General features: G+C 33.4%; 3 protein-coding genes across 12 annotated transcripts in view; 1 reads left to right on the forward strand and 2 right to left on the reverse strand.

Annotated features, from left to right (window-relative positions):
* Positions 1–699: 699 nt before the first annotated feature.
* On the reverse strand, positions 700–6,685 carry LOC120350564 (putative 3-phosphoinositide-dependent protein kinase 2). 7 transcript variants are annotated; one of them, XM_039424508.1, is made up of 6 exons: positions 6,515–6,685; positions 4,216–4,554; positions 3,379–3,766; positions 2,089–2,254; positions 1,641–1,737; positions 700–1,294 (listed from the first exon to the last, which is right to left on the reverse strand). In XM_039424508.1, exons 2-6 carry the CDS (start codon positions 4,504–4,506, stop codon positions 1,148–1,150), a joined length of 1,089 nt encoding a protein of 362 aa, XP_039280442.1. In that variant the 5' UTR covers positions 4,507–4,554; positions 6,515–6,685; the 3' UTR covers positions 700–1,147. The 7 variants fall into 7 exon arrangements, with proteins under 7 accessions (XP_039280442.1, XP_039280440.1, XP_039280439.1 ...); XM_039424506.1 differs by having other exon boundaries at positions 2,089–2,266; XM_039424505.1 differs by having other exon boundaries at positions 6,482–6,680.
* A 9,876-nt stretch (positions 6,686–16,561) lies between these two features.
* On the forward strand, positions 16,562–22,386 carry LOC111043618 (uncharacterized protein At4g17910). 2 transcript variants are annotated; one of them, XM_022328615.2, is made up of 2 exons: positions 16,562–17,014; positions 19,626–22,386. In XM_022328615.2, exon 2 carries the CDS (start codon positions 19,725–19,727, stop codon positions 21,153–21,155), a length of 1,431 nt encoding a protein of 476 aa, XP_022184307.2. In that variant the 5' UTR covers positions 16,562–17,014; positions 19,626–19,724; the 3' UTR covers positions 21,156–22,386. The 2 variants fall into 2 exon arrangements, with proteins under 2 accessions (XP_022184307.2, XP_039280443.1); XM_039424509.1 differs by lacking the exon at positions 16,562–17,014 and adding an exon at positions 19,004–19,027.
* Positions 22,387–25,723: 3,337 nt separating this feature from the next.
* Positions 25,724–26,979, reverse strand: part of LOC111043617 (EGF domain-specific O-linked N-acetylglucosamine transferase) — a 34,826-nt gene continuing 33,570 nt past the window's right edge. For all 3 annotated transcript variants that reach the window (XM_022328610.2, XM_022328612.2, XM_022328613.2), the window contains 2 exons: positions 26,537–26,639; positions 25,724–26,069 (listed from right to left, as the gene is read on the reverse strand). In XM_022328610.2, coding sequence (XP_022184302.2) covers positions 25,899–26,069; positions 26,537–26,639 — 274 coding nt within the window. In that variant the 3' untranslated portion in view covers positions 25,724–25,898. The remainder of the gene's footprint in view (positions 26,070–26,536; positions 26,640–26,979) is intronic.

Below are 26,979 nucleotides of genomic sequence, written 5' to 3' on the forward strand. Positions count from 1 at the left end.
CAACCCATACATTTATTTCTTTAAGAAGTTTTTTAGTAATTCTTGTATTTATGAAAATAATTGGAACTTTGTTCGAAAATATATTACAAAAATAAGAGAATTGGTGTCTACACACCACTAACTTAATAAAATTTATATTAAAAATGTTTGATACTGCTGGTCGTGTTTGGTATGGTGTATGCCTTATTTCTAAATTACTTATATTTTTATTTAAATGCGAAACAATCTTTATCACATACAACTGCCTAAGTGTGGGTACCCTTAGTTCTTCAAAAATTTTCCTACTCGGGTATCGTCTTGCTTTACCCAGTGCTGCCCTTATAAGATGCTTTTGCAATGTGAAGACTTTATTAAAATGAGTATCAAATGCACCACCCCATGCCTCAATTGCATATTGAAACAATGAGTGGGCATAAGCGAAATAAATTGATCTCTTTATGTCAAGGTCTTTTAATTGATTTAATTTAATATAAGATAATAAATAACTACATATTATAAGAACGAGAAAAATAAAACAATAGCAATGATGAAGAATTTATAGACAGTTTTAGCAAATAATATTTTCTATAATACAAATTTAGGATACAATATTTTCATAGTTCACAAAATATTACAATACAAGACAAATTAATGGAATGGAATAATATGAATACCTATATTGGATCTATGGAAATAAAATATTTATTATAATATTACCGAAACTTATATTTTATTACTTATTACTATTTTATTAATGAAGTCTTTTAATAAATATCTCAAAATACAAACTGTAAGGAAGCAATAATAAACGATCATATTGACACTATAGTGAAATCCACGTTATAAGACAGTATTTGATCAACTTTGGTTTTGCTATCCTTGTCTATAGACAAAGCCAGTGGCACTATCCTTCTAGGTCCACAATGGTGCTAATTATGTTTTTGACAGTGTAGAAATATGATTAATTAATGCAGAGAATCGGCATTGCTATTCTTCTATCTTTATCCACTGTCATTATAACGTGGACCTCACTATAGGCTTAGCCTACATGAAACATGACCGATGAAAATATAAAAATATAATCGACTTCTTGTCCGAAATTTCTGGTGGCGACACTAGCGCAGTGGAATCATAGCGGACTTCGCTCTTATTAATCTTATTCTCTATATCAAAGGGGCGAGTGGTAGGAGTAGATGAGTGGAGGAGTCTGGTTCTGCAGTGTGTCAAACTCAATACTTTGGAAGAAATTGTGCTGTCTGATTGATGGGTAACCAACTTCGTCTGACGCTCCTAACCTCTGGCTTGGCTCTAGAACCTGTAAATATCAAACAATAAACATTGATACATATATTTAATAAAGGTTATGTTTACACTTTACACTAGCTTGTTCGCGATTGTGTTTTGTTTTTGCTAAATTTAATAAAATTATAAGAGATTTGTTAATTTGGCATATATAATGAACTATTAAAACTTGTTTGTCCTTCTAATATAAGCTATACGGACTGTTTGTCCTTCCATAGAATCACTTCAAACAATTTGGTTTTACTAGGTTCTTTACGTTATAGAGGCAATCTCAATTTAAGAACCTAAATAGTATCAACATATATTCGACTAAATAAGAAAACCGTAGTTTTGTAGTTTGAAAATTGAAGTAGACTCACCAACAGTTTTTCAATAAGATCCTTAGCGACAGGGCAGAATCCATCAGGGAATTCGTAGTTTAGGTTCCTTATCTGTTTGAAAATTAGGAATTCAGTCCTGCAACAATAGGAAAACTGGGTTAGACGTTGAAAGCAGATCATCAACTAAATAAAACAATAGTTTTGGTACTATTTGCTAATACAGTACAAGTCTACTTAGATGAATGTTAATCCAGAAGTGGTACAATACTAGCGATAACTGCTTTGAATCATGATAACAGAAATTTAGATCACGAGAATTTAAAAACTGTGTTGTTCAAAATCCCTAGCCACGTTTCTTCAATTTCAAAGCCCATATTGAAAACGAGCTGAGAATGAACAGACCGTATAAAGTATTTTTTTTCCAATTGCCGTATTTTATTATCTTCAAATACGCTAAAAATAATATTGATAATGGAATAACAATTACTCTGATCGGAATGGAGGTAGACCATAGACCATTTGGTAGATGATGCAGCCGAAAGCCCACAGATCGGAGCTGGCGGAGGCGGTTTTGGCGGTCAGAAGCTCTGGAGAAACGTACTGTGCTGTCCCAACAAATCTGTTCCTCCTCGCTCTAGATCTGTCGTCTTTATCTGCACCAAAAACTACTTTTTATAATTTACATTCATATGATTAACAACTTTTATGCCGAATATTGAATTTCAAACTCATTTCTATTTCAGTTTGTTATGTAATCATTATAACAAGAATCTTACTATAATATTGTAATCGCATTGATACTAACAATACTAGCAGTGATAACTGGGAATTAAGTACAAATAATGTAATACAATAGTATTGGAAAGGCGTATTTGCATTTCTTAAGATTTGATTGATGCGACATAAATAATTACTACATCCAGTTTCTAGCCTGACTCATGTAGACAGTTATTAATAGTAGATGTAGACTGATTATCAACTAACATAAACAAACTATTCTCACTGTACAAAGGTTATTCAGGATATTGGTATTTTGAGTTCCTTTCTTCATAGGAAACTTCTTCAACTACAACATCATTTCCATTTCCATCAGTGACAAAAATTGCTGATGAACAACATTGTTTATATTTTGATTGGTTGTTAAAATATATGATGATTGGTTATATTTTTCTATCCATTCCGAATTGCAATATATCAACCTACTAAACACTGCCCATTCGAACACCGTAAAAAATCAAAAAAATAGAACCTATCAGAGAAGCCTTCTCAGAAACCCCTTTTCTAATTGTTTTTCGTGAAATTTAATCAAATTTAATTAAAATTGAACAGGCTCTTGTACAACCGGGTATCCACCGTCTATTTCATCAAATAATTAACCGAATGTCGGTGTCTAAATGTCGAATTAGTTTGTTGTTTATATGCTGATAACATAATAGAATGATTTTTTATTTGTCGTCGTGACGATGTTTGGATAGTACACTCTACTACGAATAGAATGTAAACTCATTTAGGAAGGAATGAGATGACTTACTAACCTAAGTTTTCAAGGTTTTGATTTGATTTTTTTCAGTGTTCAAATGGCAGTGTTTAGTAGGTTAATGCAATTCATTTCGGAATGGACCAAGAAACCATAATCTTTATATAAACAACTCTGTTCATAAGAATGTTTTGTCGAATGGAAATATTTAGTTGTAGGTGGATGACCGATAACTTCCGATGAGGAAAGCAACTAAAAATAACAATAACTTTCTATACTGATTTAGGAAGGGTTACTAACCATTGGTATCATTGTGGTCGGTCATAATTTTGGAGGATCCAAAGTCGGTGATGAGTATGTGCATGTTCTCGTCAAGCAGGATGTTCTCCGGTTTGAGGTCGCGATGCACGATGTTGAGGCGCTTGAGGTGCTCCAAGGCGACGAGGATCTCGGCCGCGTAGAACCGCGAGGAGGCCATGTCGAACGAGCCGACACGGTTGATGTGCGGCAGCAGCTCGCCGTGTTTGGCGTAGGTCAGCACAAAGTAGAGGCGTGTCGCGTCCTGGAATGTCGCGAACAGCTTCACGAAGAACGGCGCGCCACTGTTGCTAACCATGTTCAGCACGTCCTTCTCTCGCTTGATGTACTCCACCTTGTGTTCGCGCAGAATGGCACGTTTGTCACACACCTACCACAACAAAATATACATTCATTTATTAATTTAATAAACTTTCTATGTGTGGATTCAACCTTCTATGCAGTTGTCGAGAAGAAATATTCTAATGGATATCCATTTTTAAAACTGATCATCCTTGAAATTTCTACTAACATTCTTACTTTATAACGTCATTCATATTAGTTTTTATCCGTAAAGGATTATTTCTCTTCATCTCTCAAATGTGAACACAGTTAGAAAGCATTCAATGATAATGCCAGTTTAGGATGTTAGTCATTTGATTGAATACGAGTCACTTTATCTCATGATTTTCTTTTCATTAAGAAAACTAGAGGTAATATATTGTTTTACTTGTGGTGGTTTTTTCTAGTATTTTTAGATATAATAGACTTTGCTATTAAACCAGAGATTGTTGCAATGGAAATATGTTTGACATTTGTGGAGTGTACAATGCTAATTACCTTGATGGCGAGCTCCTTGCGATTGTGGATGTCTTTGGCAATGTAGACGGTTGAGAAGCTGCCCTCGCCGATCACCTTTCCGAAGATGAAGTCGCACGGCGTCTTCTTGGCAGGCGTGTGTTGTTGACTGGCGCCATTCACCTTGGGGCATGTGGCATGCGACTGCGGCACAGAGGTGCGACTGGGGCATGCGGCAAGCGACTGCGGCGCAGCTGTGCGACTGGGGCACGCCGCATGCGATTGCGACCGTGCGGCTGGTGCCGCTGCGGCTGCCACTGTCACCGGCGACATCACTGCCGTGTTCACTGACGACACGGGCACTGGCAGGGCTGGCGCTCTCTTAAGCAAAACAACAAACAAGAACACGTTAAACAGTTTATAATCATTACCTACACTACGTTATTGACAAATTGAATTTAAACAAAAATAATAGTTGCACAGTGATTGAACATTATACAGTAAACATTCATTATAAAACTGTAGATTGCATTTTGTAGTTTAAAGCTCCTGCTCTTACAATTGATGACATTCTTAATCTGTAGCCTACTGTCGTGTGCATCGCTTTTGTAATGTCTTTGAAAATTTGTCTTGTGTGCTGAATATAAGCGCTTTGTGTTTGTCTCAAATAAATTAAACGTATCACATTTGGGATTATGTAGAGTACCTGTTCTGTAATCGAATATATTAAAATACTGTTCACAAAAACTACGAACCTAGAACTGTAACCGCCGATTACGTAATCTAGTAGTAGATATTCGCGCCACGCAGCTAACAGCTCAACTGCTAATCGCAACACTATTTTAGCACTCCCACGACCATTCTCCCTCAACACCCACACCACCTTTTGCACAATAATTCTTCAGATAGACTTCATTACGTGACATTCATATGACGTCAATATTAGTACATAACTTCGGCGCCAACTAATTCCTATGATTAGAAACTTGAAGGTGACCTAAGTTGCTAAATGATAATGACGTCTTAAGAAAAGGTAGCAGAGGTATATAACTTAAATTACGTACTTAAAAAAAATTAATAACCATGGCACCATACGCTAATAAACATAAAAGTTGACAAGACAATCCAATGAGCTTTATATGGGTGGCTTACAACTTCATTGAAAAACTAAATACCCGGTTACAATTTGAAAATATTAATCAAGATGAAGACCTATTAAAAATAATCACTTAAGGAAGATGAGCATTTACAACTTATTCAAATAAATAAGTTTTTAAAACAATACATATCCAAAATCATTCTTACTCGATCATTCAATACTACGGTATTCAATCTCTTGACCGCAATGGGATTCAAAAAGTAAATTAGGGATTAATATATAATTGTAAAAAATAGAAGATAATTTAATTATTGTGTTTTCATCAGGAATAATCAAGCAACTCCCAAATAGTGCTATCAAGATAAACATTATTATTGCATGAATTACTAGATTAACAGGCTACATATTACGCACTTACCGATGTCATAGCTCCCATTGATAGATAAGATTAACTTGATAAAGTTAAATAAATCTAGACAATATTAAAAGAAAATCCACAAATCAAAATATCAATTGAAATTTAACCGAATTTAACCTTCTTGTAAATAACATTGATTTCCACACGTTATATTTAGATGAAAACTGTAGGTGCCACGAAATATGTGCGCAGTGGCCAGCCAGCTAAATTGCATCATTGCCACCAACCGAGGTTTTTAACACCTATTGGCGATTTATGAAACTTATTTGTTAAAAACAGATGATTGGATATAAAATGACGTTTCTTCTTCTATATACCGTGGTTTTCCAAAGCAATGTAAAATAAACAGCTGATTGTCAGAACAAGTTGAAAAATCCATTACAGTAATTAGTTTCTATGAAAGATCGGCTACAGTATCATTTTATAAGATAGTAAGTTACGGATCCGCAGGTAAAACTTTTGAACAATTTGCAAAAACAAACGCATGTTCAACAAATCAAAGAATAATAATTATAAAAACTTATGAAAAACGCATTCTTGGTCATGAAGTTATAAATAACAACGGAAAAACAGTAGGTACTCTATAAATATTTTATTGTGCTTAATAGTAAATATCTGAGGAATATTATTGAGGTCAGAAAAAATTGCATAACGAGCTAAATTGGCATTGAGAGTTCTACAATCTATAGCAACTAAGTATGAATAAAATAGAAAAGTTCTTATTTTTATCAGAACAAAAGAAAATGGTAAGTTTTAGGTAAAAGTCAAATAAGTAGAGAAGAATTACTAACCACCATTGCAGAATTATCCGTCAAACTACTAACCAGTTATAATATTTTCCTTATCACTCCACACACAAATTTACGCTACAGTCAATACTGAACTGAACGTGAACCTAACAACTGAAAACTGAACAGAAATGAAGAACGGAACGTTGAGCGGGAGAGGTTGGTTGACAGAATGCGATGCGTGCGCAACCGCCACTGAGACTGCCAAAGACCTTAAAATGACCCTGCCAAAGACCCTAAAGATGCATAGACTCACATGCAGCGCTAAAGTCGTACTTGGAATTGAAATCCGCCATTGAGGGGGCAACCCTATTACATACCAAAGCCACCACTGCCTTTGTGATCTATAGTACTACAAATAAATAATATATAATATCTCGTGCTAAAATACCCCAATGGCGGCATTCAATTTCAAGTAAGAGCTATCATTGGGAAGGCATAGGCATTGTGGGTCTATATTATCTCTATATTAAGGTCTTTGGAAACTGCTGTGATTGCTGGCGCCTTCCTGCGGAGAACTAGTGAATTACAAGAATGAGCTGCGATCCGAATGTCAATGCACGACTGCTGTGTGTTGGTGTTCGGTCTTCGGTGATTCCCATGCCTCAGAAAAATAACGTTCACACGCACCTTTCTGGGTGTTCCCTAAATGGAATTACAGACTCATAATGTCCAACTAATCACCTTTGGAAATTCCATTGCACGTTATTGTTGATTTATTTACTCAACTCACAATATTCTAAAAATAAACACAGACTACACCAAATTCTACCACTGACACTGAAGCATGGTATTGTTAGAATAATCGCACATTATAATCTAACAGTTATCATTTTTGATAGTGGTGATTCTTGTAACAATACAATTATAAATCGAAACCTCATCCTAACAACATTATAATAATTATTATGATTACATATAATTTTAAGGGTTGAGTTACTTTAGTTGAGGAATAGCTATTAGCTAATAATAGTTTTCCTTTGTTGAATGAATCAGAATCAATTCAATTGGAAATAGTTATTTGTGCAACTAGTGCGCAAAGTGACAGTTTGCTGCACCGAAAGAAACGTTACGGAATGGTTTCTTGAGTGCAGCAGAGGAACTTTATGCATGTATTTCACATTAAATTTTTCCTACAGTTACCATTGAATGTAAAATATAGGTAATTGAAGGTAAAAATGTCTCATAATTCATCAATTTTTTTTTAGTGTTATATTGTGGCACTTGAATTGCTTATTATGAAGTATTGCAATCATTACACACATAAATGTTCAGAAGTTAATAGAAATGACAATAGATGTGATATTTCAGAGTTATCCAGGAGTCAATTATTTTTATCCCATCTACAAAAAATCATAAATTAGTACCGTACTATAATGAAGATTATAATAATAAAATAATATGATTGATGTTGAAAAATAATAATTCCTTTCTACATAGGTATGAAATGATATAGTTTTACTCATTTCGCTTTAGATCTAGTATTTACTGGGTTTTCTAACTTAGCTTTTTTGGAGAGTAAAAGTGGAATTCAAATATTCTTCTTTCTTGTAAGTTAATTTTTTTTCTTCAATTATGAGTCAATTTTATGAGCTACCGCTGCTGCCTACTATTGTGTCTTACTTCCACAATCACATTCAATACTATCCACATCCATTTTTTACACAAATTATTACAAAAATCAAATAAGAAACAACAAATTAGCATTCAAAATACGCGCCAACGGCTGATTTGAATGATGGAGGTATGAAGAACCGAAAGGCGCGCGACCTAGCGGAAAAAATCGTAACTACGTTCGTTCCATCTTTCCAACTACCTATCTAAAAACAATTTCCAGAAATTATTTTAGATTTACGGTCTCAAATTACGAAAAAATGCTCAAAGTAGCCTAAAAATATTAATAAAAATAACATGGACACCAGATAATTTTGATTGTAGTTTTTTTATTCACATGGATATCAATATATCAATGAACGGTAATTATTTAACCTCAAAATTAAAATTTCATAATGTGTATTTGCTAGAGTACATTTCTCATTGCTTGCAGTTGTAATAATAATTATCAATAGAAAGGAAACATTATTTATTATTAAATGATGAGAAGTAATTATTAAATTATGATTTACATGAACATTATTCTTATTTTGGATTTCTAGAATGAGATTTTATCATAAATGTAGCCATTGAAATGATTCTCATCCAAACACAGTCATTCTAACCAACTTAATTTTGGCTTTCGCATACCATTCATCCATATAACCCACTAACTATTTTGTGTTGCCATGTTGCAAATCTGGAGTACGCAAAGTAATCACTTTGCGCACTAGTGCGGAAAAGTGATTCTTTGCGTTCTGTAATCAGTGCAGGAATGGTCACTTTTCAAGGTAACTGTAGGAAAATGGAATTATCTAATTGGAAATCAATACTTACTTACTTCATACTTCTCTCCTTAGTCATGACCAGATAACTGGATAACCAGTTGACATATAAACTATGTCCATAATAGACACTTATTCACGTTTGTAATCTTAGTCAAACATATATAAAACATTTAAGAATAGTAATATTTCAACTTTTTCAAAATGGCCTTGCCTGTGGGCATTACATTGATTATCACTCGACGTTAGCTGATGTTTTTAGTGGTCTCAAAGTATTCCTCCACTGAACAGAATGGAGACTCAATTAACCAGTTTTGGATTTTTTTTTAAAGCTCCTGTCGTCCAAGCTCTTCACACTGTCAGGTAAAGCATTGTAAATCCTCAGGGCTAGTATTGGAAAACAATCCTTCTTCTTACTCAGCCTGCAGAAAGGGATGTCTATTTTCGCTTTTTCTCTGGTGTCGTCGGAGTGTCTGTCTTCTCTTCTTGTGAGCAAGTGGAAATTATCCCTTGCGTGCAACAGGGAGAGCCAGATATTTTGATTGTATAATGTGAGTATTCTCAGGTTGATAAAGATCGGCAGTGGTCCAAGTAGCCCACCGAATCCAGGATCCTTAGAGCTTTCTTCTGCTGGAGCAGTACATCTTTACAGCCTGGAGCATGTCCCCATAACTGGAGTCCATAGTTGATATGGCTATGAAACATAGCAAACACCTCCACCAGATTCTTCCTGGAGATTAATGGCTTCATACGTCTCAGTAGGTACTCTGGCTAGTTTCTGACAGATGTTATCAATATTTCTGTTATGAAGCTATTTCAAATAGCTTTTCTTGATTATATTCAGGGTAACAATATTGTTGTGTCCATTTAAATCTTAGCACCCTCAAGAAATGAGCTTGAAGAAAAAAATGAAAGTGACAATGCTTGACTACCAGTATTGAAGTCCATAGTGGAAATGTGCATACAGATAAATGTGTATGTTCGCATAAATCTCTCTCTCGAAAGGTAGTTTCTTTAACAATTTGAACCAATACAAATTTAAAGGTTTTTACTCTTCAAAATGTCATATTATATTTATTTATACATTGATATACAAGATCATTCTCAAGTATGAATGATTGGGAAAGGCTTAAAGCCCAAAACTGTTCCTTTCCCAATTCATATTCTAATTTACTTTATTTTGAGTAATTTTATGCAATATTACTTATCTCTGATACATGTGACTTGTATGTGTTTATTTACTTTTTTTGGTACATGATATAAGAGAATAATTTACATAATATTATGTTTTTTTTTCGTTGTCGCTACTACGATATGCATGAAGTCTGTGTATTAATTTCTTTATTACATAGCCACAATTTAATCATATATTAATCATATATACAATTTAATAATTTTATTAATTCTGTCGCCAGTTTTAAATCGTCTAAATATTTATGCCTCACCAGGTAGTATGTTGTGTGTCTGTTAATTGTAGTTAATATTGTAAAATATTAATATAACATAAAATATAACACTCATTCAAATAAATCTTATTGGTAGTTAATTTAGGATAGGTTTTGTTTTTAATAATTGTTTCTTAGTAAAGTTGATGATAATCTATTATAGATTTTGTTAATTGAGGAGTTGTATGGAATAGGGGCGTAACCCAGAAATTGGGATTTCGAGAAAATGGGCCTTGAAGTTTTCAACTAGTTTCAAAATAGAGAGGTTTTTTTCTAAATACTTGGAACTAGTATCATATGGTAGTTTGATATCTTATGAATGGAGTGGAATATAAAAATTCAAAGTATACAGCTACAGTTAATCTATATTGAATGTTTAAAATATGCTTGTAACTGCCCTTATTCCATTCAATAGCTCAATACTGACCTTTTTCCGTTCAAGTCACATTGAATGGAAGAAGGGCAGTTTCAGTCATTTGAGACTTTGCATTATATTTCAGCTGTAAAATAATAAAAAAATTGAATGGATGATGATTAATAGATAAAAACCTAATAATGATGATATTTATTGAATTTATTTTTCAAAAATAAATAATAAATGATAACAAACAGAAAAGTTATAACAACCTAAATGGTATTAGTCTGCTTGACTTTGCAAATTTGTTCGAAACAGGCCTTTATGAGATAAGAGAAAAAGTTATATACATCTTAATATCAATAACCTAAGTGGTAGCTGCCTGAGACTTTGCGAATATATTGTCAAAAAATATGCTTTTTGTTCATCACTCAGTTTATCGGTAAAGACGTAGGTTAAATAAAAAAGATCAAGTTCCAATACTTTCTATTACTCAAAGTTAATTCTAAGATTTCAAAAGCAAAGTATAACGTATTAGAGCATAATAATCATGAAGCATTTCTGTTTACAACCAATCCAAAAGCCTAAGCTGAAAGCTCTGATCAGGCGTGCAGCAAACTGGTCTAAAGCCAACTGGTTCAAAATGGCTGCCACAAAGGAAGTGTCACAATGTGGCTTGAATACACAATCTCCACAAATTCCCATTCTCATAAATATTCCCATTCTCATATAATTATCAAAAATGGCTTTATACATTATTGCTTTAGACCAGTTTGTATGTCACCCTCTGATCACAGACTGTGGAAACTAGAACTGCTGACAAACATGGGTGCATACCAACTGACCCAATTCCCATTTCACCCAACCTACCACTTGACCCAATTTTTTTAAATCGAGAAAAGCCGCGAAACCACTTGACCCAATAGACATCTGACCCAATATACCATTTGCCCCAATATTATAAACATCACAAAACCATCTGACCCAATTGACATCTGACCCAATTGACATCTGACCCAACCTACCACTAGACCCAACTACTGTGCTGCGCTCTCGTGGCATAGTTTATGGTGCGCAAAACATCAATGCCTTCTTGATGAGTGGTACTCCTTTGACAGCCATGACAGTTGACATTCCGATATTTTCTGGTAGATGTCAGGACGGTCAAGACTAACCTACTTATGTGGTGACATTTGGTACTACATTTTCAGTATTGTTTTCAAAAGCGGGAATCATAATTATTTTCAAAGTTGACTGCTTGAACTGTATTTCAGAATTATTGAACTGCCTTGATGGAATTAGAAAATGCCTTGATGGAAGATTAAATGCATTATTATTTGAAGCTACAGTAGTTTAAAATATTGGAAATTTCAGTCCACGAGAAACACTTGATGATGTCTTGTTTAAAGATTAAAATATGGTAGGTAGAATACTAATAAAAATCAACAATATATACTCTTGTGAAAATAGAGTAGTATCTATTATGTTTCAATCTCTGCTATGTGAATTAGTAAACATTGAAATAGAATCTATCCATTCTAGAGCTAGAATATAAAATAATAATGAATAAAATGGCAATGTCGTTTCATTTATTCACCCATTAATCAACATGATCCTGAATTTGACCTTGGATCAAATTCAGTGTAATAGGCATAGTCTGTCCAAGCAAAGAAGACCCTCTGGAAAGATGGGAAATTGACTCAAGCTCGGTCAATATTGGTTCAAAAATTATCAATTTGACCTAAAATTGTAGGAACCAATTTGATCCACTATTAAGACCACATTTATAATGGAAATTTGATCTCATTTGCTATGTATCTTCTATAATATAACAACAAATAAATGGCCAACAATGGTCAATAGTAAATTTATTAATAATCATTACAAAGTAAAGTTTTATTTATCAGCAATGATGTGCAGATCTATGTTAGTCTGGTAGGGTATCTAACAAGAATGAGAAAAATAAGAGTTTCATGAGCTGAACCTTGTTCAGTTGACAATATGATCTTACAGCTGAAATCGTAAGTATATTCATTAGTCTATATTGTATCACTCCGGACTTGGCAATTTGTATTGAGACAGCTAGGCTGCTTTCATATTGTTGTATTTTGTCGTTTTGTTGCATGTATTAATGTATTAAGCCTCATGTTTTGAATTTTGTCCCTACATATGTTTATTATAATCTTGAATATTGGGCATATGATATTATAAAGATGAATTTGAAAACATGAGGCTTAATAATGCAACAAAACGACAAAATACACCAATGTGAAAGCAGCCCTAGGTTTGAACTGGCTCTTATTGTTTTCTGTAAAAGGCAGAAAATTGGTTGATCCGTATAGCCTACTGTATCCGTATATTCACAATGTAGGTAAACATCAAACATCATCATTCACTCACTCATCATCATCACCTTTGCTTAAAATACTTGCTATCAAGTCGCAATTGTAACAATAAATTTTTAAAAAACTGGAGATGTCCAATGAAAGATACCAAAAAAAGTGTTAGGCCTATGATTTTATGGTAGCACAACTGGCGCGGTAAGGAGGATAGATTCAATTGGGTATATTTACTAAAGCTAAAGAAACAGTTCCGATATGCCTCAGCAGAGAATATGTGGACAGATAATGGGATTGATGTGAACTATTTAAAGCAAAATTGTATAGAGCTGATACATAACTTATATATAAATGTGGTAATATTAAGCCTGCAATTCAGATGTGGGTAGAGCCGTACATTCCCAATCCTCTCCCAGATACACGAAATTGAATCCAAATTTTGTTTTGGGTGAGCAATTCAAATACGTATGGATTGGCTTTCTAAAAAATTCGATGTTTAACCCAACTGAGATTAGCTGGTAGTAGGCCTAATCTGGTTATGTTCTTATTTGTTGAAGAAAAGGGTATTTGGATAAATTGTAAAGAAAACTGTCCAATATATGCAATTTGCAAACTGACTAAACAGTAGAACACTTCTTATTGGTCTGTCCAATGTATAATCACATAAGAGACAATTCATTGCTAAATTTATACAGAATATTATATTGTGAATGACGAAGATAAAGCAACGGTACTCTTGTCCAACTTGAGTGTAGACAAAATAAACTCTGTGTACAATTTTACTGTGGAAGCAGTTCGAACAAGATCAGAGATATTGAGCCAACAGTGATATTATAAACAATATATTATACAATTGAAGATATTACATTGAATTGATGTAAATATTTTACGTGACTTGTTATATTCGTTGTATTGTTTGTCTTCTTTTGTTTCCTTCTCTCTTCCACCTACAGCTTTATTTCTGATTCAATGGAATTCCGTACTCAATTTCTATTTCTAATACGGTAACTCAATTCCATTGTCTTACAGAACTTATATCGTAGGCTGTAGGATACCTGTCAACAGCTTTTTTCTGACTTAATAAAAACTATGATAGCAACAATAGACTACAATACTTGGAGTAAGGTAAAATCTAGTTGTGAAAAGTTACCTATATCAAATTGAATAATCATCAATCATTTACTGATTGATAAGATGCTTTTATGGTGGTTTTACCAAATCTAATAACCTCATCCAAATTTAATAATACAGATCTAACCTCAAAATCACAAAATAACACAAATCTAACCTCAAAGATAGCAAGAACTGTCAAAACAGTTGTGCTTGGTTTCAAGGCCTTCTAGACTTTTACCTGAAGAGTAGACCGTAGGTAGAGAGTAACCAAGCCTGGAACATTGCAGACGTTTTGCCAGAGTGCAGCACAGTAGTTGGGTCAAGTGGTAGGTTGGGTCAGATGTCAATTGGGTCAGTTGGTTTTTTGATATTCATAGAGTTGGGACAAATGGTATATTGGGTCAGATGTCTATTGGGTCAAATGGTTTCGCGGTTTTTCTCTATTTTAAAAAATTGGGTCTAGTGGTAGGTTGGGTCAAATGGGAGTTGGGTCAGTTGGTTGAGCCCCGACAAACATAGCCTCCTAAAAATCAACGTCATGATCTCGAGAAAGAAGATATAAGAGTGAAACTTTGCAGGTATACCAACTAAACTACGTAGATTCCAAAAAAGCATTTAACGGAAAAAGGGCACAACTTGGTTTACGCCCCTATCACATGCGCGTGGTTGTTTCATAAGTTTCTGTTTTTAAGTTTGAAATATGAGCAAGTAATAGTATATTTCGCACCTAGGGCCGAAAATGAGACTTTTCTGGCTCGAAATCGGTTTTCAAGTCCGAGGCCGTAGGCCGAGGACTAGAAAAGATTGAGAGCCGGAAAAACATTTTTGCCCATGGTGAGAACGTAATTTTTCGCCACACAGAAAAATAAACAATATATATATGAGAATAATAATTATTCTCATTGTCTATTATAAGCACTTCCGAAAGCAAAAGTGGAAGGTCATAGCTCTAGCAAATCTGAGATACCTAATCTGAATATCAAGAAATTGTCCAAGTATTTTTATTTTTTATTCTGATTTGTCTAAATAACCTAAAAGATTATGTAAGAGGTTGAGTTTATACTTTTTATTCTTCCAAATGACAATAAGATGATATTATTATAAATGTTTTAATTATTGAATGATAAACACAAATAATGAAAAGTTTTTGATCAGCTGGTTTATCACACTTGAAAAAGTTTTTGATCAGCTGGTTTATCACACTTGAAAAAGTTTTTGATCAGCTGTTTTAGCACACTTGAAATTCGGCCAATCTGATGTGATCTGAATGTCAATGGAAGTTTAGGTTAGAAGTTCTATCCTTCTATGAAAATCGAATTATTTGAATAGTTTATAATATCTCATTTGTATTTCATTCATCCAAATAAAATGATAGTATTTTATTGCAAAAACTTTATTCAATTCTAGAAGCATAAACTGATTCCGTTTCATAAACTATTTTGTAAACACGTTCACATCAAATCAGAATCAGCTGACTTCAAGGTTATTTTACAGCCCTAGGGCCGTAAAAATTTTACCGGCCTGGTCAGAAAACAATCACTTTCGGCCTCCATATGACGCACGTAAACCAGCTCATTACATCCAAGTGGGGCGAAAAAATATATAAATAAGCTTGAAATCTTACCAGGTATCCTGTTTTATGTCAGAACCGCCTTTCTGTTCTATTATTTCTTATTGCTATAAGAGTAATCCAGTCATTCAATCTAAATGGAGAAATAGAAGTAAATTAGAAAAGACTACAATCTTTCTAGTTTACCATTTTACATTTAGATGTATATAGTATAAGGTATAAGTAAGGATATAACTTAGGTCGACTTATTAGGTTGTATATTTTGAGTACCTAGGTTTTTCAGATAAACCCAAAGAAATTCTGTATCTATCCACATATTGATAAATATTATTTTAGTTAGCAGATGTTTTTGTTTTAAGTTAGAAAGGCTAGCATCTCACGAATTCAAATGAAAATAATTTAAATGTTTGAATTTAGACGAATTTAATTCAAATAGTTCTTTAAAATAGTAATGTTAATAGCTGTAGCTCTAAGAAATTACTAGATAAAATTAATTGAATGAGATGACTCATTCATAATGATTTCATAATATTTTCATAAAACTTGATTTGGGTGGACGTTGACTGTCTGCGACTCTGCGTTCAATTCGATATCGAACAAGCTGATGCTGATAAGTATCGCAATGCATCAATCAATCAATCGACATTTTGCAGTTGGTTGACAGATCGAAATTCATTAGTGATAGTGACTTACTTTTACATCCTGAATGAGTTGAACCAGAGAAAACTCCTATAATATATGCTATTATTAATTCTGTGGTTGAACTTGAAAATTGATGTACACGAGTATGTAGAACGTGTAATCATGTATTATTTTATGAAAGAATAACTATTATTTATAATTTCTTGATTAATTTTACCGATAGTCAGTCAAGTAAATCACAATCATGAATTGGGTACCGTACCTATTGATTGTTTTTTCTCAAAAGGTGCAGACCACTTTAATAATCAACGATTCTGTGTTATTGATCAAGTAGTAACCAGAACATTGTTTTTAAAATAATATTTTTAGTCTTTGCAAGGGAGGACTAAGATAATTTATTTGTAATCAAAATAACGTTGAATATCGATGTTTGGAATTAGAATTTTAATACATCGATACTCGCAACTGTCAGATTGACAGTTCAGATTGTCAACAAAAAAAAAATGTCAACTGCTGAAAGTTTAGTTTCTAGTTTGTTTATACTTAATAAGAATAGTCAGAGAGGTGGTGTGATTGTTTCATAGAAGAGAGTAATTCAATTTTCCTTAGTTGATGAATATACACCGTGTGGAATTGTTAGATATATATAACTTACTGCAATAGTCGTTGGAATTTTATGACTAACCTCAAAAAGGTAAGTTAAATCATGCTGTAACGAATTAGAATTTTACTACTAACTAATATTACTAGAATATTCATTTTAATTTGAACAAACTTTGATTGCATGTAAATTTTCTTTTAGAAATCATCAATTGCGGTACATGCAATAGGCTACCCAGGACGTAGATCTATATTACCGGTATCTATAGCCCTACTTCCAGATAAAAATTGTTTGTATTAAATTTTATTCAAAAATTTGTATAGTAACTCAAGTTACATTGTGTGATATTCAGTAACTCACCAAGTTGAATGTAAAATAAAATATTTTCCCTTAAAAAGCCTACCTACAGTACGGTAGTCTATATAATTTATAACGTTCTCATTACATTGGGACACTAATGCCCTGTAACTTACATGGATTTTTATCAGATGAGAATGAATAAGTGTGGTAAATTAATTAGTAGCCTACGCGGTAAATAAGTAAAGAATCTAACTGAGAAAAGAAGAGTGTTATTATGGATAATATAATTTAAAAGTAGACCTATGTAGCCTACCATTTGTTTCGGCCGACGACCAAGATGGATAGCAGTGATTCTTATGGGCGTGCTCACACATTTGTAGTCTGCTAGTGTATAATTACACCCACGTACGCGCATAGTAAAGAGGTCAAGGGTAAGATAAATGTGAGTATTTGTTTTACTTTGAGGTAGCTTTATCGTGGCTTCAAAAAAGGCCTCGCGTAACCGCTTTTGAAGACAACCGAGTTTATGTTTACACGTGTGGTGCTTCAATCACTAGCCCTAAAGGAGAAGGAAAGCCGCGTGTAAAATCAGTGCGGCTTCCCTCCTCAAAATGCCTTTTCAGGACCTCTTCCCACCACTCTTTGCGCGCACCCATAAAATCACCCAAAAGTTCATTGAGCGGGCGATATTTGCAGCTTCTGGGCTTATACTGAGAAACCACTTATATAGTAACCACGGAAATATAGGATGCACCAGCCTATGGAGAATGGAAAAGTTGCATAACGTAACGTTGGTTCAGTAAACTTATCAGACCGAGTTGGAAGTAGTGAAAAGAAATGGAAAGTCGTGGGTAAAACTTGAAATTCATCAGAGACAGTGTTGCCAACTTATTAGGCTGGCTGTGGGTATTAAATACTATCCGTCAGGCTCGCTTCGCTCGCCATATCCGCCTAGCCAGGGGGCTCCGCCCCCTGGGCCCCCAACTGGATCGTCCAAAAAAAAAAAAGATCAGCGGGCTCGCTTCGCTCGCCTGCATTTTTCATTTGAGCATGCTTCATTCCATCAGAAAGTCAAAGTACTGAGAAAACGCAGAAAAGCCGAGAAAAACGTTGGAAAAACGCTGATTTTGGGCGTATCTTTGATGAAATATTAAAGTCACCTCATCACAAAATTTTTAGACCCTAGCTAAACCTCTGTACCAACTTTGAACATTTTCTGTCTATTACTTGATGAAAGAACTGAGAAAACGCAAAAAAAACGCCAGGGCGTATCTTTGGCGTTATTCCTTCTAACACAACATTATTACAGCCCAGCTGAGCTTCTGTAGTAAATTTGAACATTTTCTGTTCATTTGTTCTCGATAAAGCTGAGAAAGCGCAAAAAACGCAGATTTTGGCCGTATCTCTGGCGTTATTTCAAATTCCTTCTAACACAACATTATTACACCCTTGCTTAGCTTCTGTACTAAATTTGAAAAATTTCTGTTTATTTGTTCTTGATAAATCTGAGAAAAAGCAAAAACGTTAATTTTGGGCGTATTTTTGACTTTATTGCAAATTCCTTCTAACACAACGTTATTACGCCCTAGCTGAGCTTCTGTACTAAATTTGAACATTTTCTGTTCATTTGTTCTCGATGAAGCTGAAAAAACGCTGGAAAAACGCAGATTTTGGGCGTATCTTTGGAAATTTTTCCAAATCCGTTCTTAGTGCGCCTCTAAAGGGCCAACTGAACATACCTACCAAATTTGAACGTTTTTGGTCCGGTAGATTTTCAGTTCTGCGAGTGAGTGAGTTAGTCAGTGAGTGAGTGCCATTTCGCTTTTATATATAATTATATATAGGCTCCAATTATTAAATTAAAACTCATTAATAAAAATAGGTCTATAACCATCCTCTGGAAGTTCAGAATCGTTATGCAAAATTTCAAGTTAATCAGTTCGGTAGTTCAGAAGTGATGGTGCGAACATCTATTTCCAATCCCGTACATGTTCATTCCCATTCATCCAATATTATAGATAGAAAACGGATAACTATCACAATAGACGAAAAATGTTTTAATAGACTTCTTTTAGACTGACATGAAGTTCTATGATCTACCTACACTCATGTCCGGTTACAAGCTCGTCAATACATTTAACTTGGTCAAGCTGGGTACGATTTACAAGGGTAGCCTATACTGGAATCATCGATAGTAACTATCGCCATATAAAGCATTATGTTCCAGTGCACTCGTTGTAAAGCGTACCTGATTTGACCATTTTCAAATGTCTTGGCCGAGTTTGGTGAAACCGGACAATACTGTACCTAAAACTTCATGAATCTTCCTCCTCCATCAACTGTAGAATATTATAACTTAAGCAATATATCTACTGTAAATAATTTTTCTTTTGTAATTTTCCAGAATTTGAGGAAATAGACTGACCAAAATGTTATTGGAAGATCACCACCAAATAGGAAATTCACATTGTGATAGCTGACAAGAGTTTTGCATGTGAACAAAATGGAGGAGCCTGCTTCTTTCACTTCCTACAGACAACTGCATGAGAATTTCATGCACAACAATTCTGGATCAAGTCTCGAAGAAACAATTCACGTGCAAACTCCTCTTCCTATTCTAATATTTTTCTCTTTATTCGTAACGAATTATCTATCAAATGAAATAGGCGCGGTGGTCAACAGGAAACTTTTTGAATATTGCTCAATATTGATTGAATTGGTTCTTATTGTTGTACTGCAAATATTAATTTTTACTTCTGTTATTAGTGACTCATTTTGTTTGGTTTTGTTAGTAGTTGCTTTCTTTTTGGTTTTATACATTATATTCACATATCTTAAAGATTCAATTCTTCAAAAATGTAACAGTATTATCTTGAAGAGAAGTGCTCTCACTGGAAAAAGACCATATATCACTTATTTCCGTACATCAGTAAATTTAACTACCACTATTTGTATTTTAGCTGTTGATTTTACTGTCTTTCCAAGGAGTCTTTCCAAAACTGAGACTTATGGATTCAGTTTAATGGATACTGGTGTGGGATACTTTGTAGTGTGTAATGGATTAGTTGGCAATAATGTTGAATTATTCAATTATCGACACAGTCGTATCCATCTATTTTTCAAATTGATTGGAAAAAATTGTCCGCTATTTATTTTAGGTCTAGTCAGATTTTTTACTGTCAGTAATTTAGATTATCAACAACATGTGAGTGAGTATGGTGTGCACTGGAACTTTTTCATAACTCTGGCTTTCACTAAGGTATTTGCCTCTTTACTGCTGACATTTTTTAAAAAAAGTTTTGTGAGATATGTAGCATTAGCTCTTATGATTCTCCATCAATGTATTTTGATAATTGGAGTAGAAAAATGGGTTCTGAGTGATTTACCAAGAAACTCGTTTATCTCGGCAAATAGAGAAGGAATTGTTTCTCTTCTTGGCTATGTGAGCCTCTATCTAATAGCTGTTGATTTGGGGATATGGCTGAAATCTACTAATTCGACCTTTGAAAAAGATATTGGTAGAGTAATTAAATTAATGTTCCATACATTTTTTTTATACATAATTGTTCACGTTCTAAATATATTTTTCAATTGTTCGAGGAGACTAGCTAATGTCACATATGTTGTATGGATTAATATGTTATCCACATATCTTTTACTTCTTTGTTTAATTGTGGAACTGATCATGAGATTGAATAGGGGCCCTGGGAAAACCTCACCAAATAATGGTCTCGTACCAATCATTCTTGAAATTGTCAACTCTAATGCTTTAACTTTTTTTCTAGTCGCTAATTTGTTAACTGGGTTAATTAATTTATGCATTGAAACTATACATGTTGATTCATTCTATAGCATATTTATAATAATTTCATATGAATTGTTATTATGTGTCACTTTCTTTATTCTACATGTCTTCAAATGGAAATTATATTAATTTGTGCATTTGAATGATAAAACACGTTATTCAATAATGGACATTCATAGAAACATTTTTTATAAATCGACTTATTAGGACTTGAAGAATAAATTTGTATGGTGCAAAGTATTTCCATTCCTAAAATTTTCCTATAATTTGAGAACTTATTCTGAAACCTCTTTTTAGTCTCTCTTAAAACATTATTTTTCTTTATAATTCAAATACACGGCTGTTTTGAATAAGCGTTTTTCATTACTTCGAATAAAGACAATACCAGTGTCCACTATTTGTTATTAAAACAATATTATTTTGGCCTTGAATGTTATTAAAGTTTGGATGGTAGAATTTTTAGCCTAAGCTCCTTCTAATAATGTATTATACATCTTCTTATTTTAATTAATAAGTTGCGAAGACAATGATAATCCAATTGCGAGATTGAAATAATAATTTAGAATAATTATATTCTGTATATTTCATAAACAGTAAGATAATAATTAAACTTATTAACACCTAATCATTCCACATCCAAGGCAATGTTTTCCATTATATTTTCAAGTGCACAGTATAGTTTACGGTATAATTAATCTCTGATACTAATACTAAACAGAAAAAGCATTTTATAATATTGCATTATTAAAAAAACTCATGATTTATAATCCAAGTTTTTCTCTATAAATAATCTGTACTTGTGTTTCCATACTTTGCGAAAATTAAAGTCATGACCTATTTGAAATAAAAATTCTTCAAGTAGGTTACATTTTGTATAATTTCTTACCAGTTTATCATTTCTCCCCTCAATACGGCAACATTGTTATGTCAGTAGCACACCATTCATACAGATAACATCAAAAGTAAGTTCATTGTAGATACGTAAATATCAAGCCATGAATTAGTATGAGTCTAAATTCTACTGGAAATTCACATGGATATGTTTGAATTCACATACCGGTAATTATATATTTTGACAAAGATCTATCTGGTCTATTTTGGATTTTGGTCAGTCTTAAGCACTAAGGAGTTCTTTACTTAAGACCTCCGTTTTAAGTAAATATTTTATTGACTTTTTATCATTCTAGAACAAGATGCGTATCAACTTGAATAGGTTTTTCTTGTGTTTTGAAAACACCTTGTAACACCATTGCCTTTATAAAATGTGATATCTAATAAAATAGTGTACAGTTCTAGTAAATAAGTTCATTTTCATGTTATATGTATTTGAAGTTTGCTATAAAACAGTTTACGTTATTTATATTCATGTTTTTATTTTTTCATTATCCTCTTTGTAATGTAGCTGGTGGAAAAAAAGAAAATAAATTGTCGTTCAGGTTTTTGAAAATAAAAAACAAAAATTACTATTTAGAATTATAGATCTGAAAAATTAAATAATGTACAATTAACTATTATCTTATGTTAATCTATTTATGTGAAAAACACATGCAGCCTTGATTCACAGACCAAAAGTCAACTCACTCCTGTTTGTATAGCATGGAGCTAAAACCCATAATATTGCCTTCACGAAACGTGATAAAACACACGTTTCATCTTTGTACATTGAAGATCTTTTCGCTTTATCAATCACATTTAATAATTAAATCCGCGACCAGATCTCCAATTCACAAAATAATATTTCAAAAATTGAATAGGTTTTGATGTCATGTATGACATATCACCCGCCCACCTGCTGACTGGACACTCAGTCTTAAACCCGGGCTCCGAATAAAACAAAAAAAGACATAAATAAACAATAAAAACGGCGAATATATGAAGGAAATCCATGCTCTACAAACAATAGTGTAAACCGCAACCACAGATCAACTTTATGCTATCACAATCTAATCTATACTAAATTATATGACTCGAAAAATGCTGACAACAAAATTTTTCAGCAACAACAATTAGATTAACAAAACATTTACTGATTGACATGGAACATTCTATGTAGGTGACAACAACCCGGCATGATGTCATGTATGACATCTTATATGTACTATTATAAAGAAGAGGTTGTCTGGTTCATGTGTTCGGACCATCACGTTCAAACTACACCACTCTAGCTAAATGGAAATGTTGCATAAGGATTTTTAATATATCGAGGATTAGCTTATTTTTATTCACCCCTATTTTAAAAATTGAAATAAGTTTGTTGTGAGAAGAACAGTGCTATTCACTGATCTACCCTACAATATGAGTAGCGTAAAACCGTGTCCACATGTTCGGCAAACATGTTTGTTGAGGAGCTCAGGGACAAACATTTTAAAAAGTTTGGACAATCATTGTTTGTCAAACAAAAAATTACTGTTTTTCCAAACATTATCAGTGTTCACAGCTGTAAAACATAAAACCTGTTCTTCCTACTTAAAAATATTTTGTTTGGTGACGCGTCCACACTGGCCACTGGCAAACATCGTTTGACAAACATAATAAAATTTGCCCAAACTGTTTCAACAAACATGTTTGTCGAACTTTTTGTGTAGTTGAGAAGTTGATATTGTGGTAATTATTCATGTTGAATGAAAAAGACTAAGAAATTGTCAAAAAACCACTGATTTATTGATAATTAGAAAGACCGGTTTCGGTTATTACACCATAAACTCCTCAGTTTATCAGAGATTGACAATGGTGTAATAACCGAAACCGATCTTTCTAATTATCAATAAATCGGTGGTTTTTTGACAATTTCTTAGTCTTTTTCATTCAACATGTTTGTCGAACATTTTCAGTGTTGTTCAGTGTGGACACGGCTTAAGAGTTCATTTCTATTTCTCACAGTCACTTGTGGTACTAGAACTCTCACTTCATATGCAGAAGTAAAATAGTTCAAAAATTCATTTTTTCATAAGTAACTATTACAAGCCTCAACAAATCATCTTTATATTTTTATTTAAATAAAAGCAATTCTTTTAATACGTTTAGAATTTGTAAGATAAAATTTGAATAGCAGTAATACTAATATTGGAATCGGTTCTGAAAGAATAAGTTGTATTGTAAGTTTTCCCTGGAGCAAAGCACGGGTTACCTTCTATTAGTGCTTGAGTGAGATTCACTTGAAAATGCCAGCATTCCTTGAGGTGTTTCTACTTGAAGTAATTGACCTCAAGTCAGGCTGCCGGCCGTCAGAACCATCATATCTCCCGTGTGGACCAACAAAGGGCGGCAGCCTGACTGCGCTGCTCTCAAGGCCGCAAATAACAATTTTCATTAACTATTACTTTCCTTGCCCTACTACCATAGGTAAGGAAAGTATTGCTTCCCAAAAAAATTAAGGTACCCCAATTTCAAGTTTTCTATACGTTTCAAGGTCCCCTGAGTCCAAAAACATGATTTTTGGGTGTTGGTCTGTGTGTGTGTGTATGTCTGTGAACACGATAACTCCATTCCTAATTAACCGATTGACTTGAAATTTTGACCGACAATAAGAAATTCAATTCAAGATGGCGGAAAAAATGGCGGCTAATTATTAAAAAACCATGTTTTTCACGATTTTCTCAAAAAAGGCTCTAACGATTTTCTTTAAATTTATACCATGGATAGCTATCTATAAGCCCTATCAACTGACATGAGTCTCATTTCTGGGAAAATTGCAGGAGCTGCGTAATATTCTCGAGAAAAAGTGTGGATAATTACTAAAAAAACCATGTTTTTCACAGTTTTCTCGAAAACGGCTCTAACGATTTTCTTCAAATTTATACCATGGATAGCTATTTATAAGCCCTATCAACTGACATGAGTCTCATTTCTGGGAAAATTGCAGGAGCTGCGTAATATTCTCGAGAAAAATGGCGGATAATTACTAAAAAACCATGTTTTTACGGTTTTCTGGAAAACGGCTCTAACGATTTTCTTCAAATTTATACCATGGATAGCTATTTATAAGCCCTATCAACTGACATGAGTCTCATTTCTGGGAAACTAATGGGGGGTTCACCCCATCCTTGAGAAATGGACTTTGTAACCTCCTTCTCGTGCATGAGGTAGGTAGGTAGAGCAGTCTATAAAAATAACACATAGTCGAGATATTTCATCTGTAGAACAGCTGTTTTGACGACTTTTAAAAAATCATCGGATTTCACAATTTACACAAAGGAAAAAGTACTCTGAAAACAATTATATACACACATATACAGTAGTCTGATCGTAGTTTCAAATAATTATGTTGCCGCCAATCGGCATTATGTTATTTCTCTAAATTATTGTCGTTTAAGAATGAGGCTCCCAGTTCAATGAGCAAGGAAAGTTGTGTGAGTGTACCACACCAGGTGGTCTCACGTTTGGACCAAACCATGAGACCAACGCACAATAATAGTTCATAAAAATGGCTATTTCCTTTCTACAGAACATCAGAGCTTCCCATTCAAACAATTATGTCATTTAAAAGTGAATATCACTCTAGTTATTATTGAATTATCAGACTTGAGTTCTAAAAAATATAAATGCTTCAATGTACTTCTAATAACGATGGAATTTTAAAAAAATAAAAATTAGCTTCAAAATCGTATCAAAATTGACTTTAGAAGAATGTGGGTGTGACCAAAGCCTTCCCTTGAAGTAATTTGATGATGGTGAAAAATTTTAAAAACCAGCTCGACTAGTCTTAATTTAAGTATTTATTTACAAATAATAGTATTAAGTACAAACGTTATAAGTATAAAAAGTAGTGTATAAATTAAAAAATTATAAAAATATTAATATCAAATTATATAAACCAAAATATTTTACCGACGGAAAAATACTGCTTAATTCCTCATTTGAAAGCTATTTTGATCATAATTCGTCATGAGCTGTTTTCAAACCTTCCACTTTTTTGTTAAGTTTCTTGAATTTTTTGTGTGATGTTATGTACTCTTCTGCATTCACAATCAATCGCATGAACTCTTCTACATCAAATTTGTAATTTGTGAATTTAGCATGTGCTCCTCCGTCTGGATGTTTTCCCTGCAAAAGTATTAATTAACTTATTCATTATTGCTATCAAATGTTTATCAATGTGTTATTGATATCTCTATACAATAAATATCTATTCATTTATAGACATTCGCTCGATGACAAAAATTGTTCACAAAAGATGAACCAATATTTATTCGTATAACAAGAGCGCAAATACAGAATAGGCCTACTGCATCATCGTGAGCAACGAGTTTTGTATCTCATTATAGTCAAGCTATTCACTATGTACATACCTCAATTTTTACACATTTTGCTAGATCAAAGATTCTGGTATAAAAATTAAATTTTTATGGCTTTTGTTGGTGGAGAGACCCACCTCGCCTGAATATAAAATTAAAACATTAAGTCGTCAATGGGTCTTTCGACTTTCATACTTCAGCCGGGACCAGCAGTTTAACGTGCCCATCCATTATTTTTCTATAAATTATGGTGAATAACTGGGAAATCCAACTGACCTCATCTTGCTGCTCAAGCTTTGATTTATCCTGCCATGTTATGTATTTGACTCCCCGCAGCCGTGCTAAGTCCATATAGCAGTTTTCATCCTCACAGTTGTATCTGATGAACAAATTAAAAAAAGAACGTAATATTATTTACCGACATACCAATAGCAACGTGAGAGCTGCTCATCTCATGATGAGACGAATAATTTGATAATTCTCATAAGGAATTATTTGATAACTTCTATAGATATAGATGAATATTGAAATGTAATTAATCAATTACAGAATGAATAGTTAATGGAACTAAATCTAAAATAGGCCTATGCTATCAAATACTCCTAATGGAATAATTCTATTCTGCACACGCAAGTATCGACGACTCTAATTTTTTTCTCTTTTTTGCTGAGGATGATGCCCACATGAGCTGAAGGCTTGTGCGTTGGTAATGAGACGGA

The sequence above is a fragment of the Nilaparvata lugens genome, chromosome 3 (assembly GCF_014356525.2).
Source record: "Nilaparvata lugens isolate BPH chromosome 3, ASM1435652v1, whole genome shotgun sequence".
Lineage (NCBI taxonomy): Eukaryota > Metazoa > Arthropoda > Insecta > Hemiptera > Delphacidae > Nilaparvata > Nilaparvata lugens.

What these genes read in the sequence shown, in the direction of transcription:
- LOC120350564 (XM_039424502.1), bottom strand. An exon ending in GCAAGGAGCTCGCCATCAAG is followed by an intron (nt 3,767 to 4,215) that starts GTAATTAGCATT and finishes TTGTTGTGGTAG; the next exon opens with GTGTGTGACAAACGTGCCAT. An exon ending in CGACCACAATGATACCAATG is followed by an intron (nt 2,267 to 3,378) that starts GTTAGTAACCCT and finishes TATAAAAAGTAG; the next exon opens with TTTTTGGTGCAGATAAAGAC.
- LOC111043618 (XM_022328615.2), top strand. Translation starts at nt 19,725, where the DNA reads ATGGAGGAGCCTGCTTCTTTCACTTCCTACAGACAACTGCATGAGAAT.